This window comes from Salvelinus fontinalis, chromosome 40 (genome assembly GCF_029448725.1).
Source record: "Salvelinus fontinalis isolate EN_2023a chromosome 40, ASM2944872v1, whole genome shotgun sequence".
Taxonomy (NCBI): Eukaryota; Metazoa; Chordata; class Actinopteri; order Salmoniformes; family Salmonidae; genus Salvelinus; species Salvelinus fontinalis.
The window spans coordinates 25703527-25721246 of NC_074704.1; the positions used below are offsets into that span (position 1 = coordinate 25703527).

General features: G+C 39.2%; 1 protein-coding gene across 1 annotated transcript; it reads right to left on the reverse strand.

Moving 5' to 3' along the window:
• Window positions 1-6849: 6849 nt before the first annotated feature.
• On the reverse strand, window positions 6850-16513 carry LOC129839001 (zinc finger protein 501-like). Its single transcript, XM_055906267.1, has 2 exons — window positions 15920-16513; window positions 6850-9741 (listed from the first exon to the last, which is right to left on the reverse strand). Exons 1-2 carry the CDS (start codon window positions 16263-16265, stop codon window positions 8783-8785), a joined length of 1305 nt encoding a protein of 434 aa, XP_055762242.1. The 5' UTR covers window positions 16266-16513; the 3' UTR covers window positions 6850-8782.
• Window positions 16514-17720: the final 1207 nt, after the last annotated feature.

Here is a 17720-nt window from a genome sequence, read left to right on the forward strand (position 1 = left end):
TGAGATGAGTAATACATAGACTAAGATACAGTAGAATAGGATAGAATACAGTATATACAGATGAGATGAGTAATACATAGACTAAGATACAGTAGAATATGATAGAATACAGTATATACATATGAGATGAGTAATACATAGACTAAGATACAGTAGAATAGGATAGAATACAGTATATACATATGAGATGAGTAATGCATAGACTAAGATATAGTAGAATAGGATGGAATACAGTATATACATATGAGATGAGTAATACATAGGCTAAGATACAATAGAATAGGATAAAATACAGTATATACATATGAGATGAGTAATACATAGACTAAGATACAGTAGAAGGGGATAGAATACAGTATATACAAATGAGATGAGTAATACATAGACTAAGATACAGTAGAATAGGATAGAATACAGTATATACATATGAGATGAGTAATACATAGACTAAGATACAGTATATACATATGAGATGAGTAATACATAGACTAAGATACAGTAGAATAGGATAGAATACAGTATATACATATGAGATGAGTAATACATAGACTAAGATACAGTAGAATAGGATAGAATACAGTATATACATATGAGATGAGTAATACATAGACTAAGATACAGTAGAATAGGATAGAATACAGTATATACATATGAGATGAGTAATACATAGACTAAGATACAGTAGAATAGGATAGAATACAGTATATACATATGAGATGAGTAATACATAGACTAAGATACAGTAGAATAGGATAGAATACAGTATATACATATGAGATGAGTAATGCATAGACTGAGATACAGGAGAATAGGATAGAATACAGTATATATATATGAGATGAGTAATGCATAGACTGATACAGTAGAATAGAATACAGTATATACATATGAGATGAGTAATGCATAGACTGAGATACAGGAGAATAGGATAGAATACAGTATATACATATGAGATGAGTAATGCATAGACTGATACAGTAGAATAGAATACAGTATATACATATGAGATGAGTAATGCATAGACTGATACAGTAGAATAGAATACAGTATATACATATGAGATGAGTAATACATAGACTAAGATACAGTAGAATAGGATAGAATACAGTATATACATATGAGATGAGTAATACATAGACTTATATACAGTAGAATAGGATAGAATACAGTATATACATATGAGATGAGTAATACATAGACTAAGATACAGTAGAATAGAATACAGTATATACATTTGAGATGAGTAATACATAGACTAAGATACAGTAGAATAGTATAGAATACAGTATATACATATGAGATGAGTAATACATAGACTGATACAGTAGAATAGGATAGAATACAGTATATACATATGAGATGAGTAATACATAGACTAAGATACAGGAGAATAGGATAGAATACAGTATATACATATGAGATGAGTAATACATAGACTAAGATACAGTAGAATAGGATAGAATACAGTATATACATATGAGAGAGTAATACATAGACTAAGATACAGTAGAATAGAATACAGTATATACATTTAAGATGAGTAATACATAGACTAAGATACAGTAGAATAGTATAGAATACAGTATATACATATGAGATGAGTAATACATAGACTAAGATACAGTAGAATAGTATAGAATACAGTATATACATATGAGATGAGTAATACATAGACTAAGATACAGTAGAATAGGATAGAATACAGTATATACAGATGAGATGAGTAATACATAGACTAAGATACAGTAGAATAAGATAGAATACAGTATATACATATGAGATGAGTAATACATAGACTAAGATACAGTAGAATAGGATAGAATACACTATATACATATGAGAGAGTAATACATAGACTAAGATACAGTAGAATAGAATACAGTATATACATATGAGATGAGTAATTCATAGACTAAGATACAGTAGAATAGGATAGAATACAGTATATACATATGAGAGAGTAATACATAGACTAAGATACAGTAGAATAGAATACAGTATATACATATGAGATGAGTAATGCATAGACTAAGATATAGTAGAATAGGATGGAATACAGTATATACATATGAGATGAGTAATACATAGACTAAGAAACAGTATATACATATGAGATGAGTAATACATAGACTAAGATACAGTAGAATAGGATAGAATACAGTATATACATATGAGATGAGTAATGCCAGATATGTAAACATTATTCAAGTGACTAGTGTTCCATTCCTTAAAGTGGCCAATGATTTCAAGTCTGTGTATGTAGGCAGCAGCCTCTCTGTGTTAGTGATGGATATTTTTAACAGTCCGATGGCCTTGAGATTGAAAAACAGCTTCTGTCTCTCGGTCCCAGCTTTGATGCACCTGTACTGACCTCGCCTTCTGGATGATAGCGGACTGAACAGGCAGTGGCCGGATAATAACAAAGAACAAATGTGTGTGCCTGAGGGGAAATTCACTTCATAACGGCCAAAAGGGGTGAGAAATTACACCAATATCAGTGGACAATTTGCACTAATGTAAATAAACATGGATGATGGAACATATTCCCTTTTGCTGACGTGATGAACCGCTAAGGGGACACAAATATTTGCCATCTAAACCACGTGTGACCTCTCACCTCTCTGGCTGTAGAAGTGTTCTTCCTAACCAGTCCCTCAACAGCTCTGACTGAGCTCCACCCTCACTGGGTCTTCAGAGGAGAGGAAGGCTGAAGTGGGATGGAAGGATGAATGGATCAGTCAGTCAATAAAGTGTAGAGCTGCTGTCTGACAAAATCACTATTTTAGTAGTTCATTAAAGTAAATAAGGCTTTCTGACTGCTGAATACCAACTATCAATCACTTAGATCATGTATTTTCAGGTAGAGATACATCCTTGGGACGTCCCTAGCCCGTTGAAGTTGACATTTAAAAGGGCTAAGGTTAGGGGTTAAAGTTAGGGTTTAGGGTAGGGATGTCCCAAGGATCCCAGATAGCACTGACCATTGTGCATTCTTCTGTCTCTTTTACATAGCAGGTGATGGGTTCTGACTTCTGAACTTGAAAATATTAAATATCCTTCTTATGTGAAATTGAATGAAACAAAAATGTATGTTGATGCTAATATGATGTACAATACACCATGATGTTGCTATATGATAACAATAGCGTAATATATTTAATTTGCCATATACTATTTTTTAACAGTTTCACTAATACATTTTTATTAACTTAATTATTATGATTCAACATCCGTTCACCGTCTCACCTCATACTGTATTGGAGCAGCAGCAGCTGACTGCCCGGTTCAACGTCAGTTCACCGTCTCACCTCATACTGTATTGGAGCAGCAGCAGCTGACTGCTCGGTTCAACGTCAGTTCACCTTCTCACCTCATACTGTATTGGAGCAGCAGCAGCTGACTTGATCGTTGATGCTAATCATCATGTGTTGAATCTGAGAGTAAATAGAGCCGACTACACTCTAAAAATGAAGGGTTCAACTGGAGTTGTTCTCAGATCCCCTAAGAACCGTAGGGATCTTGGTCAATGAAAAACAGCCCCAAAAGGTTCTTCAAAGAACTTGTTAGAAGGTGGGTTCATCGAGAAACCTCCGTTGTTGCTGGACTTCTTCCGGGAACTTCGCAATTATAACTGAAAACTATGGTGGCACGTTTGGATGCGACAACAAGTTAAAAAGGTTAAGTTGGGTTGAAGTTTGGCTCTGAATATGTCTCGAAATAATTTATATATAATAATATAACATACTAATAATGAATAACGAAGACAATGACGGTTTTCTGTGAATACCTTCCATAACCTTACTATAGTTAATTACCGTAAATATTAGAAAGCCGGGTTTGACCGTCGGCGTTGTATGAGCTACAGTACAGTACCGTTATCTAGCTAGATAACGTTATGTCCTAACTACGCAGAACTAGGTTTGGATTATTTCCCTCAACTATATTCTTTCCCATATATTGTATATCGTTTCCATAAAGCCAACATGGCTTTACACTCATTAACGTAAGTTTCCAATCTAGACCAGTTCTCACTTTTGTGATAATGAACTAGCCAACGTTAACTAAGGACGGTGACCTGTCCAGACGAGATGTTACAAGGAACTGAATCGTTAATGGAGGTCTTCCTCTTTATATAGCCTGCTACAGCATGCAATACTATTAACTCGCAAGGGGGCATAACGTTACATGTACAATACTATCCCATTTTGGAAACGTTACATGTACAATATTATCCCATTTTGGAAACGTTACATGTACAATACAATCCCATTTTGGAAACGTTACATGGACAATACTATCCTATTTTGGAAACGTTACATGGACATTACTATCCCATTTTGGAAACGTTACATGTACGCCCCTTTGTGGAGGGAAATTAATATCTTAGATGGTAGCTGTAGATGGGATTCAAATGCATAATGGTATTAATACAGTGTCTAGACTACGTATTTTGTATGAATGCCCTTCAGAATCCAAACACAGTATTGCCACGCAGCAAAATGTTGCGTATAATCTTTCAAGTCAGTCTGATGAAATATTGAATAATTTGTGTACAAAGATATCTTGAAATGTGATATTAGGACTGTATGGCAGTACTGTTACTGTATGGCAGTACTGTATTGGCTAGTGCTTTCTCCAATATGTTCTTCTATTTTGCATTCAATTGTATGTCGATGCCATTTATCTTTCAATATATATATATTATAATGCTTGTAAGACTATTCTTTGACACATTTTATCTTCCTTTGAAATTCTTATAGGACAGAACATGGACACAATGCAATTGGGATCAAGAAGAAGGTACAGATCTGTTGTAGGACAGCTGCATTTGAAGTGTACATTTAACCTACATAGCAGTCAATACAAACTGACATCTCTTAGCATACAAATGTGTTCCAAGGACCTTTTCAGATCTTCTCAGAAATGAATCAAGTCCATGGAATGGATATAGACAAAAAGATAATTCAAGGACTATCAGAGGTCGAGAGACGAGGCAGGGGTGAGGACATCATCCTGCTATTTTGACAGTCCCCGAAGGACAATACAGAAGAGGGATTTGCTCTTATTCCTTCCCTTTCTCTAATATATTTTGTAATAAAATTAACAACTGTAGTAAGATCATTGCTTTACTTTACTAGGACTGGAGACCACAGCAGCGATTCTGCTCTTGCCATACCTCTTCAATGAGGACCCGAGTGGCCTTTATGTCCGTGACAAGGTATGCCTATGCACCAATCATCTGTTTCTTCATAAACATAGGTGTGCATGCTTATATAAAATTACAGCTTTACATTTGTTATGTTCTTTGTTAATTGTATGTGTATTAATCTTTTCTTACTTTTGTTGGCAATGATTTCACCGCTCTTCACTCCTTTACTGCACATCGGTGGAAATCCATTTCCCCATGAGAGTGAAATCCCGCTGGCCTTTGGTGGGGAGAACATCCACGCCCTCGAGGACGTCCCCATGGGATTTGGGGCTCTGCTATGGCTGTATTTTTTTTCCCCCCTTTAATTTCCCAAAAATGTCAGATAAACACTTTTGTTCTTAAGTTACTGTGTTTTGGGGTGAAGTTACCAGGGCCGGTCATAAAGATGGCAAACTTCCTAACATAACTAAGTGAATATGATATACACACTAAAGCTGAAATATCTGTATTTAGCATCAAGTCTACAATGTTGTTAGTTTACCTATGATTCATTTTTAATGTATGTTGTTTTTATTGTACATGATCAATATATATTTTTTTTTATGTCATGAAAAGCACTATACAAAGTAAATGTATTATTTATTATGGTCTGACATGTCTGCAAACAATTAATTATTTAAATCAAAATTGTTGTTATTATTAAAATATGTTTTTATAATGGAGGGAGAACAGGGAGTTAAAAAAAATGAACCCCAAAAGGGTTCTTCAAAGAACTTTTAGGGGTTCCCACAAAAGGTTCTTCAAATAACTTTTAGGGGTTCTCCCACAGTTTCAATTTGAAGAACCCCTAAAGGATAATCCAGGAACCTCTACTTTTAGAGTATATATGGATAAAAGTCACCTTGTCCGAGAGACATTTACATAGTTATACACAACCCAATTTGGGATGACGTCACGGGCTGAGTGGGTATGACCAAAGTTATTGTATTTAGCTACACTTTGTGGTATATTTTTACACTATAATAAATGTGTGATGCCACATCGGCCGTTTTCAAAGGGAGTCGTTGGTTTTTAGAGGCAGTCGCTTTTTGTCTGGAAGTGTTTTCTCAACTGCGATACCAACTCCAGTCAGCTGATGGCGATGTGCGTCTTTCAGGTGATTCTGCCACTGTGACCTATAATCTAGTTTAACCTTCTGGAATAAGGTTTAATTAATAAATCTAGCAACTCCTCTCATACTGGGAATAATTACAGGTGCACCTTCCTATCTTAGACCTTACTATCTTATACATATCTTATACATATCTTAAACTAGTAAACACAAATTCTAGTTTTCATCCAGTTGACTCAGCCCTCTTAACACCTCCAAGGTGCCCCCTCACACAGGAATACACACCCAAAGCCTCTGAGGCTTTTCTAAAAACTCCACTTGTTTCGCTCACTTTTTTTTTTTTTTTTTTTTAACTACTTTTGAGATGTGGTATCCACTCGGCTCGCTGCCTCTCAGATCAAAGGTGGGTCCATCTGCTCCGTTCCCGAAGTGTGGTCTCCTGAGATTCCAAGTTTGAGGGATCCCTCGTGTACCATTTACCCAGGTCGTCAGGAGCGTCACCAAATGAAGATTCACATCCCCATCGCCAAATGTGGTTAACTTCTTTTATATCAAATAAGGAGAGACAAACTTATCACACAAGTCAGAGTTATTCTTAAACTAAATCTTTATTCACTTATTAATAAGGGAGCAGATCAATACAACGTACACATAAAGTGAATCAATTGAGTGTTCTACGATAATGATGGCTGGTCGACAAACCACCCCCAGATGATTCGTTGAGCGCCACGATACAAAAGTAAAAATGTCTTTTACGGCCAAGATACACCCCTTTCAACCTACATGACACAGATGTATAGAACAGGTCCCAAGATTAAGATTTGTATGAGAGATACCTATAATTCTCAGCAGACAGTATCTGCTGTAAAAACAGTTCTCTTTGTGTAGAGACCAGGGTCTGGCCCTGGGGTCATCTCTCCCTGGTACCATATAGAATAGAAACATTAATTCATGCTCTGGAATGCGGTCTCTTTAGGTTTTATCACCCAAAAGACATTGTAAATCTCCTGTCAGTGTTATCTCCCAGAGGCCTATCCTCAGTAGAACACATAGACACAATAGTTCTAAGAACCCTCTATTCTGTTGCATAAAACAACCATTTGATGTAATAAAAGTATTATAACATAATCTTGCAGTTTTGCTCTGTGTCCACTGAAAGTTGACTAATAACAACTGGGACCTAAAAGACACCCACCATGAGACCCACTAAATCTGCCCAAGAAGAGGCAAACAAAAGAAAAACCCACACCAAACTTACAGACAGGAAGCAAACCAAAAAGGTGGAACGACTAAAGGTGTTGACTCTCCACATCTATCAAGACAACTGGAGCACTGGGCCAGACACTCTTAAATAGAACCTGGACCAGCTCAGGTATAACACATACTGACTAACGAGGTGACACCAATCAGTGTGTCCTACGTGCTAATGTCCAACCTTAGAACATAAATGGAAAAACCAAAGACTTTAACACCTTCCCCCATAAGACAATGGATATATCCTACATTTATGACTCAATTTATTAGGATTGTTAATAAAATTGATTATAGACCGATTTATTATACTGCGTCAATGTGTATAGGTTGCAAGTACATTGAAATTAAATTGTTGTTTTTTCACCTTTCAACTAAAACCAAACTTAATATTGTACGTCGGGCATAGTCTTATTTTCAACGACATTTTGCTAGGTGGGATATCCCCTATGTCACAGTTTAAACGTGTCCAAATCAATAGTCCAAATACAAAAAAAGTTTGTGATAAATTGAAAACCTAAACATAAAATGTACAATATACACGAACATCTGCCACAATAATCATATTACTTAAACATGCACCTTATAAACTGCACAAGCACCAGAAACGCTGTTGTTTTGACAAGTAGCAATAAATAACTGATATCGATTAGGGGGAAAATCAGGTTGTATGTGCTGCTGAAACTAACAACTAAAAAAAACACATGGAAATGGGAGATATCTTTCACCTCACTGGTTAGAGGACAACCTGCAGAAGACAGTAAGCTACATTTTAGAGTGATGCATTTAAATTTAGGGGTCGCTAAACAAAGGAACACAACACTTATTTGTCATCACTCATCGATATCATGTTGAAATCAATTGTGCCGAGAGGAGGGAGATGAGGTTGCACGTCCTGTTAAAACTAACAGCTCAAAAACCACACGGAATCTGGGAGTAATGTGTACATCCCTGGTTAGAGGACAATTTGTAGAAAACAGCTCACTACATTTTGAAGTGTTGCATTTTGATTCAAGTGGGTCACCAACATGGTAAGTGTAACACAGCTCTTTTTTTGTTAATCACTTTTTGTTAAATCTCAGTAATAGTAACTCTTTCAATTCAGAGCCTGGATTTCCCCCCGAGGCTAATATCCATATCATGCTGAAATCAATAGAACAGGGGACAAACATTTAGGGTTCTACATTGTGACATCATTAAAATACTCCTACTACAATGTTAAAACATTCTACATTGTGACATCATTTCATTGATATCATGAAACAACTTCTTCATGTGTGTATTTTCTGATGTTTGATCAGATATCTTTTATCAGAGTATCTCTTGTCACACTGATCACAGCTATAAGATTTCTCTCCTGTGTGTGTTCGCTGGTGTAGAGTCAAAGAGCCAGATGTAGTACATCTTTTCCCACATTGACCACAGCTATAGGGTTTCTCTCCTGTGTGTATTCTCTGGTGTTGAGTCAGATGGACAGATTGACCAAAACTCTTCCCACATTGAACACAGCTGTAAGATTTCTCTCCTGTGTGTAATCTCTGGTGTCGAGTCAGATGGTAAGATCTACCAAAACTCTTCCCACATTGAACACAGATGTAAGGTTTCTCTCCTGTGTGTGCTCTCTGGTGCACTGTCAGCTCTCCAGAGTGACTAAAACTCTTCCCACATTGATCACAGCTATAAGGTTTCTCTCCTGTGTGTATTCTCTTGTGTTGAGTCAGATGGCAAGATCGACCAAAACTCTTCCCACATAAAACACAGCTATAAGGTTTCTCTCCTGTGTGTGTTCTCTGGTGCACTGTCAGCTCTCCAGATTGACCAAAACTCTTCCCACATTGATCACAGCTATAAGATTTCTCTCCTGTGTGTATTCTCCTGTGTTGAGTCAGATGGCCAGATTGACCAAAACTCTTCCCACATTGCACACAGCTGTAAGGTTTCTCTCCTGTGTGTGTTCTCTGGTGTAGAGTCAGAGTGCTAGATGCAGCAAAACTCTTCCCACATTGAACACAGCTGTAAGGTTTCTCTCCTGTGTGTGTTCTCTGATGAATTGTAATGCCTGATGAGGTGAATCTCTTCCCACAGTCAGAGCAGCAGTGAGTTCTCTTCCCTGTGGGTCTCTGCGGGCGTTTCTTGAGGTGTTCTGATCTGGAGGGACTCTTCTCTGCCTCTTCAGCATCATGAGGTTGTTGAGGCTTCCCAGAGGATCCACGATAGTCCCGTCTCTCTCCTGTGTGAACAACAAAGTCAGACAGATGGTTAAAGGCCCACAACAGCGGTAATCCACTGTAAAAGGTGATGCCAACAGCATAGCCATGGTGTTGTACAACAATTGACGTCTGTAATGAATGTTAAAATTATTTGACAATTGTCTTAAAATGAGCAAGAAGTTATATTTTGTCTTGTTTTCCCATTAGTAGAAACATCTAAGATTGTTGACTAGAACTAAGTTATTCATGTTGTTGAAACTCTAAGCAGTGTGCCAGACGACTTTTGGTCTCCAATATAGGCCCCTTTCTGTGTTTGCTAGAATTGCGGCACGAGGGCAATTTGATTGCCTAAACTCCTCCCCGCTAATGAGGAAACTGATAGTTATGGATGTACTATATCTGCCTGGAGCAAAAATGGTGAGCAAAGATTTTAGTTTTTCACAATGTATTCTGAATGTGAATGGGGGAAAACTCAGGGGAGTAACCTCCATTTCCAGGTTGCTTTTCACACTACTTTGGATTATAATTGTAAGGCTCGTTTGAATGTCCTGTTTAATATAATGTTTGCTACAGTATTAAGAATGATGTGTAATTATTGAAGAATCACGTTAATGACAGTATCCATTTGGGTGTTGTCAATAAAGTTAAGACTTTTTGTATTTCACCTTTATTTAACCAGGTAGACCAGTTGAGAACAAGTTCTCATTTACAACTGCGACCTGGCCAAGATAAAGAAAAGCATTACGACAAAAAAAAAAAAAAATAGGCCGTAGTAGCAAAGTAATTACAATTTAGCAAATTAACACTGGAGTGATAGATGTGCAAGTAGAAATACTGGTGTGCAAAAGAGCAAGAAAAGTAAATAAAAACATGGGGATGAGGTAGGCAGTTGGATGAGCTATTTACAGATGGGCTGTGTACAGCTGCAGCGATCGGTAAGCTGCTCAGATAGCTGATGCTTAAAGTTAGTGAGGGAGATATGTCTCCAACTTCAGCGATTTATGCAATTCGTACAGTGGAGGTAAACCTAGGAATTGAGTGACGATAAGAGAGGTTTCATCTCTGAAGGCACCAGTTATGATAGGTGAGATCACCGCATGTGTGGGAGGTGGGAAAAAAGCCTTAGCCATGTTGAGTGGGACTAGGGGCTCCGCAGTAAAATAAAACAATGATAACTACCCTACACAACAGTATACAAGGCATATTGACATTAGAGCGATATAAAGTGAGGCATAAAGCAATCACAGGCGCTCCTAGTGGCCGGAGACTTTAAAGCAGGGAAACTTAAATCAGTTCTACCAAATCTCTATCAACATGTTAAATGTGCAACCAGAAGGAAAAAAATTGTAGATCACCTGTACTCCACACACAGAGACGAGTACAAAGCTCTCCCTCGCCCTCCATTTGGTAAATCCAACCACAACTCTATCCTCCTGATTCCTGCTTACAAGCAAAAATTAAAGCAGGAAGCACCAGTGACACGATCTATATAAAAGTGGTCTGATGAAGCAGATTCTAAATTACAGGACTGTTGTGCTAGCACAGACTGAAACATGTTCTGGGATTCTTCTTCTGGCATTGAGGAGTACACCACATCAGTCACTGGCTTTATCAATAGGTGCATCGAGGACGTCGTCCCCACAGTGACCAACCCCAATCCCATTCCCCAACCAGAAGCCATGGACTACAGGCAACATCCGCACTGAACTAAAGGGCAGAGCTGCCACTTTCAACCTGGAGGCTTACAAGAAATCCTGCTATGCCCTGCGACGAACCATCAAACAGGCAAAGCATCAATACAGGGCTAATATTGAATCATACTACACCGGCTCTGATGCTCGTTTTATGTGGCAGGACTTGCAAACTATTACAGACTACAAAGGGAAGCACAGCCGAGAGCTGCCCAGTGACACGAGCCTACCAGACGAGCTAAACTACTTCTATGCTCACTTCGAGGCAAATCACCGACAACAATGAGACAGCTTATAGGGAGGAGGTCAGAGACCTGGCCGTGTATTTCAGCACCTGGCAACGCAGATGCTCGTTGGCGCGTGTGAGCAGTGCGGGTGCAATGATTGAACAATATGTATGTGTAAATTGATTTTGCAACGTTCGCGCACGCAACACATCCGGTTTGGGCAGCGTGTAAGTGGACGAGGGTGTGTCTTTGAAGTGTTCGGACCGCTGCCAATATGTAGCTGGCTAACCTCAGAAAAGAAGAAGACATGGTAGGAACCAAAGTGTTGGTCAGTGTTTCCAGGTGACCCTAATTAGATCTTACATTACATGTTCTCACTTCATGTAGCCGGCTAGCTAGCCAACATATTCATACTTGGCCTATTCCTCTCTGATAAGATACCACTGCACAAACATGCTTATCTAGACCTACACCAGCACTGGTACCAGGCAGTATTAGCTAGCTACGTTTGCTCTGACTCTTAATACATTTAGCAAGCTAGCTAGCCCGCTAACTAGAAATTAGTCAAGTCAATAAATGTTGGGTAGTTAGTTAGATAGAATATAGTTAATATACTGGCAAGTTTGATGTATAAGTAGCCAACTAATGTTAGGTAGCTAGCTAACATACAGGTACATACTGCTGTAATGATATGCTATGTGGTTCGTAAAGACAGCGTAGCTAACAAATTATCAGCCAACATAACGTGTAACGTAACTTATTTGAAAAGTCATTACTTTATTACATTGCTCAACATTTTCTTAACATGTGTCATAATTAGTTAAAGCAATGAATTTGTATCTGCTCTCGTGGGACTTTGGCTGCATATTTTCGCCATATTCTTCAAACCTGAAAAAGTTTTCTGAAGAATTGCATTATGGGCCCTAAAAGTACAGAAAGTGTCCACTGCGTGTATACTTCGTATTTTGGCGAATGTGGTACAACATCCAGGAACTTTTGGCATTCTAACTGTATCCATACAAATAAGGGAGAGGGAAATAGGGGGATACCTAGTCAGTTGTCCAACAATGTGTTCAACTGAAATGTGTCTTCCACATTTAACCCAAACCCTCTGAGTTGCGGGGGGCTGCCATAATCGACATCCATGTCTTCGGCTCCCGGGGAACAGTGGGTTAACAGGCTTGTTCTGGAGCAGAACGACAGAGTTTTACCTTGTCAGCTCGGGGATTCAATCCACCAACCTTCCGGTTACTGGCCCAAAGCTCTAACCACTAGCCTACCTCCTCTAACCACTAGGCTACCTGCCGCCTTAATAAGCATACTATATACCCAACTTACGTCACAAATAGTGCGGTTAGTATGAGTATTCAAACACAGCTCGGGTCTTTGGGCTGCCATTCTGTTTGTATTTAAATCCTAGATTGCCCCTTTAGCAAAGCCACAACAATCAACCAATCTGCAGTTCAAACAATAACAAAACTAATTACACCACTGTTTTGGTAATAAAATGATGGGACTGGAGAAATGTAACGACTCTCAAATTCATAGACAGACCTATGGATGCAAGGACTGACCATCCATGATATCAACATTATAGTTTTAACCATGTTGAAGCAATACAGTGTTGATTTACATTGTTTCTTAACAGAGTAAAAAAAGCTTATTTGGGGTTCTGATGGGGTACAACAGTTGAACTAAGCTCATGAGGCATGTGTTATGTTCTTCAAGAATCAATGGATAGAAATAAATCATTTAAATGTAGCAATTGCAGATTTCCCCTTTAACACCACACATCAGTTCAACAACTGCCTCTGTTTTTAACATAGTAACGGTACCTACAGTTGAAGTCGGAAGTTTACATACACCTTACCCAAATACATTTAAACTCAGTTATTCACAATTCCTGACATTTAATCCTAGTAAAAATTCCCTGTCTTGGGTCAGTTAGGATCACCACTTTATTTTAAGAATGTGAACTGTCAGAATAATAGCAGAGGTTCGAGTAGGTTATATCCAAGTGGTTGTATCTCTCTAGGTCATGCCAGTAGGTTACAGTAGGTTGTATCTCTCTAGGTCATGCCAGTAGGCTACAGTAGGTTGTAACTCTCTAGGTCATGCCAGTAGGTTACAGTAGGTTGTAACTCTCTAGGTCATGCCAGTAGGTTACAGAATGTCGTAACTCTCTAGGTCAAGAGAGTTTGTTGCAGTAGGTTGTATCTCTCTAGGTCATGCCAGTAGGCTACAGTAGGTTGCATCTCTCTAGGTCATGCCAGTAGGCTACAGTAGGTTGCATCTCTCTAGGTCATGCCAGTAGGCTACAGTATGTTGTATCTCTCTAGGTCATGCCAGTAGGCTACAGTATGTTGTATCTCTCTAGGGCATGCCAGTAGGTTACAGTAGGTTGTAACTCTCTAGGTCATGCCAGTAGGTTACAGTAGGTTGTAACTCTCTAGGTCATGCCAGTAGGTTACAGTAGATTGTATCTCTCTAGGTCATGCCAGTAGGTTACATGTCTCTAGGTATTACCAGTAGGTCACAGTAGGTTGTAGCTCTCTAGGTCATGCCAGTAGGTTACAGTAGGTTGTACTCTCTAGGTCATGCCAGTAGGTTACAGTAGGTTGTATCTCTCTAGGTCATGCCAGTAGGCTACAGTAGGTTGTAACTCTCTAGGTCATGCCAGTGGGCTACAGTAGGTTGTATCTCTCTAGGTCATGCCAGTAGGTTACAGTAGATTGTATCTCTCTATGTCATACCAGTCGGTTACAGTAGGTTGCATCTCTCTAGGTATTACCAGTAGGTTGTAACTCTCTAGGTCATGCCAGTAGGTTACAGAATGTCGTAACTCTCTAGGTCAAGAGAGTTTGTTGCAGTAGGTTGTATCTCTCTAGGTCATGCCAGTAGGCTACAGTAGGTTGCATCTCTCTAGGTCATGCCAGTAGGCTACAGTATGTTGTATCTCTCTAGGTCATGCCAGTAGGCTACAGTATGTTGTATCTCTCTAGGTCATGCCAGTAGGTTACAGTAGGTTGTAACTCTCTAGGTCATGCCAGTAGGTTACAGTAGGTTGTAACTCTCTAAGTCATGCCAGTAGGTTACAGTAGGTTGTAACTCTCTAGGTCATGCCAGTAGGTTACAGTAGGTTGTAACTCTCTAGGTCATGCCAGTAGGTTACAGTAGATTGTATCTCTCTAGGTCATGCCAGTAGGTTACATGTCTCTAGGTATTACCAGTAGGTCACAGTAGGTTGTAGCTCTCTAGGTCATGCCAGTAGGTTACAGTAGGTTGTAACTCTCTAGGTCATGCCAGTAGGCTACAGTAGGTTGTATCTCTCGAGGTCATGCCAGTAGGTTACAGTAGGTTGTAACTCTCTAGGTCATGCCAGTAGGTTACAGTAGGTTGTATCTCTCTAGGTCATGCCAGTAGGTTACAGTAGGTTGTAACTCTCTAGGTCATGCCAGTAGATTAGAGTAGGTTGTAACTCTCTAGGTCAAGAGAGTTTGTTGCAGTAGGTTGTAACTCTCTAGGTCATGCCAGTAGGCTACAGTGGGTTGTGTCAAATTTGATCAACAACAAAATGAATGGCTTACTTGCTACGTGAGGTTTACTTGATCTAACAGAAGTTTGGTAATGCTTAAGTTGTTATGTGGACACGTGACATACCGACAACTTTGATAAAAACACTATAAGAGTTGTCTCCAGATCGCTATGCATATTCATGCTAGTAGCTTAGCATCTCTCCATTAAATACAGGCGGTGCATATTCATGCTAGTAGCTTAGCATCTCTCTCCATTGAATACATGCGGTGCATATTCATGCTAGTAGCTTAGCATCTCTCTCCATTGAATACATGCGGTTGACGTCAACAACCCTCATAGAACATAAACAATAGTGTTCAATAATAAGAAGTATCCACCAATCCAAAGAAATGATAGGCGGGAGCTAGACAACCCGCAGTGCCGCTTTGTGAACAACGACTCCCCTTGTTAGGGCAGAGAGACATCTTGTCAGTATATCCATAATCTTTGGTGTAGCCAACCCAACTCTCGCATGGCACTATTGGGGGGAACGGTGTGTAGTAAAACATCACTACACGGAAATCACAACATGCCATGCCCCCCAGTCTACGGTCAGCAGATATATATTTGAGAAGGGTCTATGGTAAGTCACTTTTTGGAAACGGAACGGAAAAAACAAGGAGTAGCTTGCCTTGCTCTCTACTTCGTCTGACGGGCCAACTCCGAATATCCAAAGTTAAAAACAAATTGAAGACGGTACTTACTGGTGTTAATCAGATCTCCTATCTCCTCCTCTTCATCTTTCAATGTGACAGTAATCTCCCCTTCCTTCTTCACTCCAAAAACGGCATCCAACTCTTTCTCTTTCTCCTCTTCTTTTACTGTAACATCCCCCGCCTCCTCTTTCAATCTGAACGCCTCTTCCTCTTCTTTCACTGAAACGTCTTTCTCTTCTTCTTTCACTGTAACAGCCTCACCCTCTACTTCTTGTTTTACGGTGACATCCTCCTCTTCCTTCTCCTCTTTCACAACAATGTTCTGCCAGAGACCCTCGTTCTCCGTCCAGCAGACCTCTTCTTTAACAGGAGGAGAGTAGTTTAGGGAGCTCATGGTCGAGGATGTTAGCTAGCTAGCTAGCTATCATTAGCGACTAGGCTAGTGCTAACTAAACCAGCAAGCTACTATAGCTGACTAATACAAAATAACGTAATATTAAATTAAATAGGTTAACAAGTAGATACGACAGAAGTGTGTCTAAAACACAGTAGCTAATATACACCGAAAGCGTATAAATAGCTTGAATCTTTCGGCTATGTTGGCTAGCAAGCTACCGAGGTGGTTGACGAGCTGTTTCTGAAGAACCGTCCACTAGATTATACGTCACGGCAGCAGCATCGCCTGAAAGACGCACATCGCTGACTGGAGTGGGGAACGCAGTTGAGGATCATATTTTATTTTCAGACAGAGATTATTTTAAATGGATTTAATTAAATAATACTATTATATTGAGACATACAAAGACAGGAATGTGTTGATTGATTAGTGCGAATGAAAAATGTTTACTACAGCACATTTAAGGCAGTTTCAATAAGTCATACTTAATCTAAAAAAAAGTTTTTTTATCTTTTTATTTCACCTTTATTTAACCAGGTAGGCCAGTTGAGAACACGTTCTCATTTACAACTGCGACCTGGCCAAGATAAAGCAAAGCAATTCAGCACATACGACAACACAGAGTTACACATGGAATAAACAAACATACAGTCAATAACACAATAGAAAAAGAAGAAAGTCTATATACAGTGTGTGCAAATAGCATGAGGAGGTAAGGCAATAAATAGGCCATAGTAGAGAAGTAATTACAATTTAACAGATTAACACTGGAGTGATAGATGAGCAGATGATGATGTGCAAGTAGTGATATTGGTGTGAAAAAGAACAGAAAAGTAAATAAAAACAATATGGGGATGAGGTAGGTAGATTGGGTGGGCCATTTATAGATGGACAATGTACAGCTGCAGTGATCAATTTGCTGCTCAGATAGCTGATGTTTAAAGGTAGTGAGGGAAATGTAAGTCTCCAGCTTCAGCGATTTTTGCAATTCGTTCCAGTCACTGGCAGCAGAGAACTGGAAGGAAAGGCGGCCAAAGGAGGTGTTGGCTTAGGGGATGACCAGGGAGATATACCTGCTGGAGCGTGTGCTACGGGTGGGTGTTGTTATTGTGACCAGTGAGCTGAGATAAGACGGAGCTTTACCAAGCAAAGACTTATAGATGACCTGGAGCCAGTAGGTCTGCCGACGAATATGTAGCGAGGGCCAACCAACGAGAGCATACAGGTCACAGTGGTCGGTGGTATAAGGGGCTTTGGTAACAAAACGGATGGCACTGTGATAGACTGCATCCAGTTTGCTGAGTAGAGTTTTGGAAGCTATTTTGTAGATGACATCACCGAAGTCGAGGATCGGTAGGATAGTCAGTTTTACTAGGGTAAGTTTGGCGGTGTGAGTGAAGGAGGCTTTGTTGCGAAATAGAATGCCGATTCTAGATTTAATTTTGGATTGGA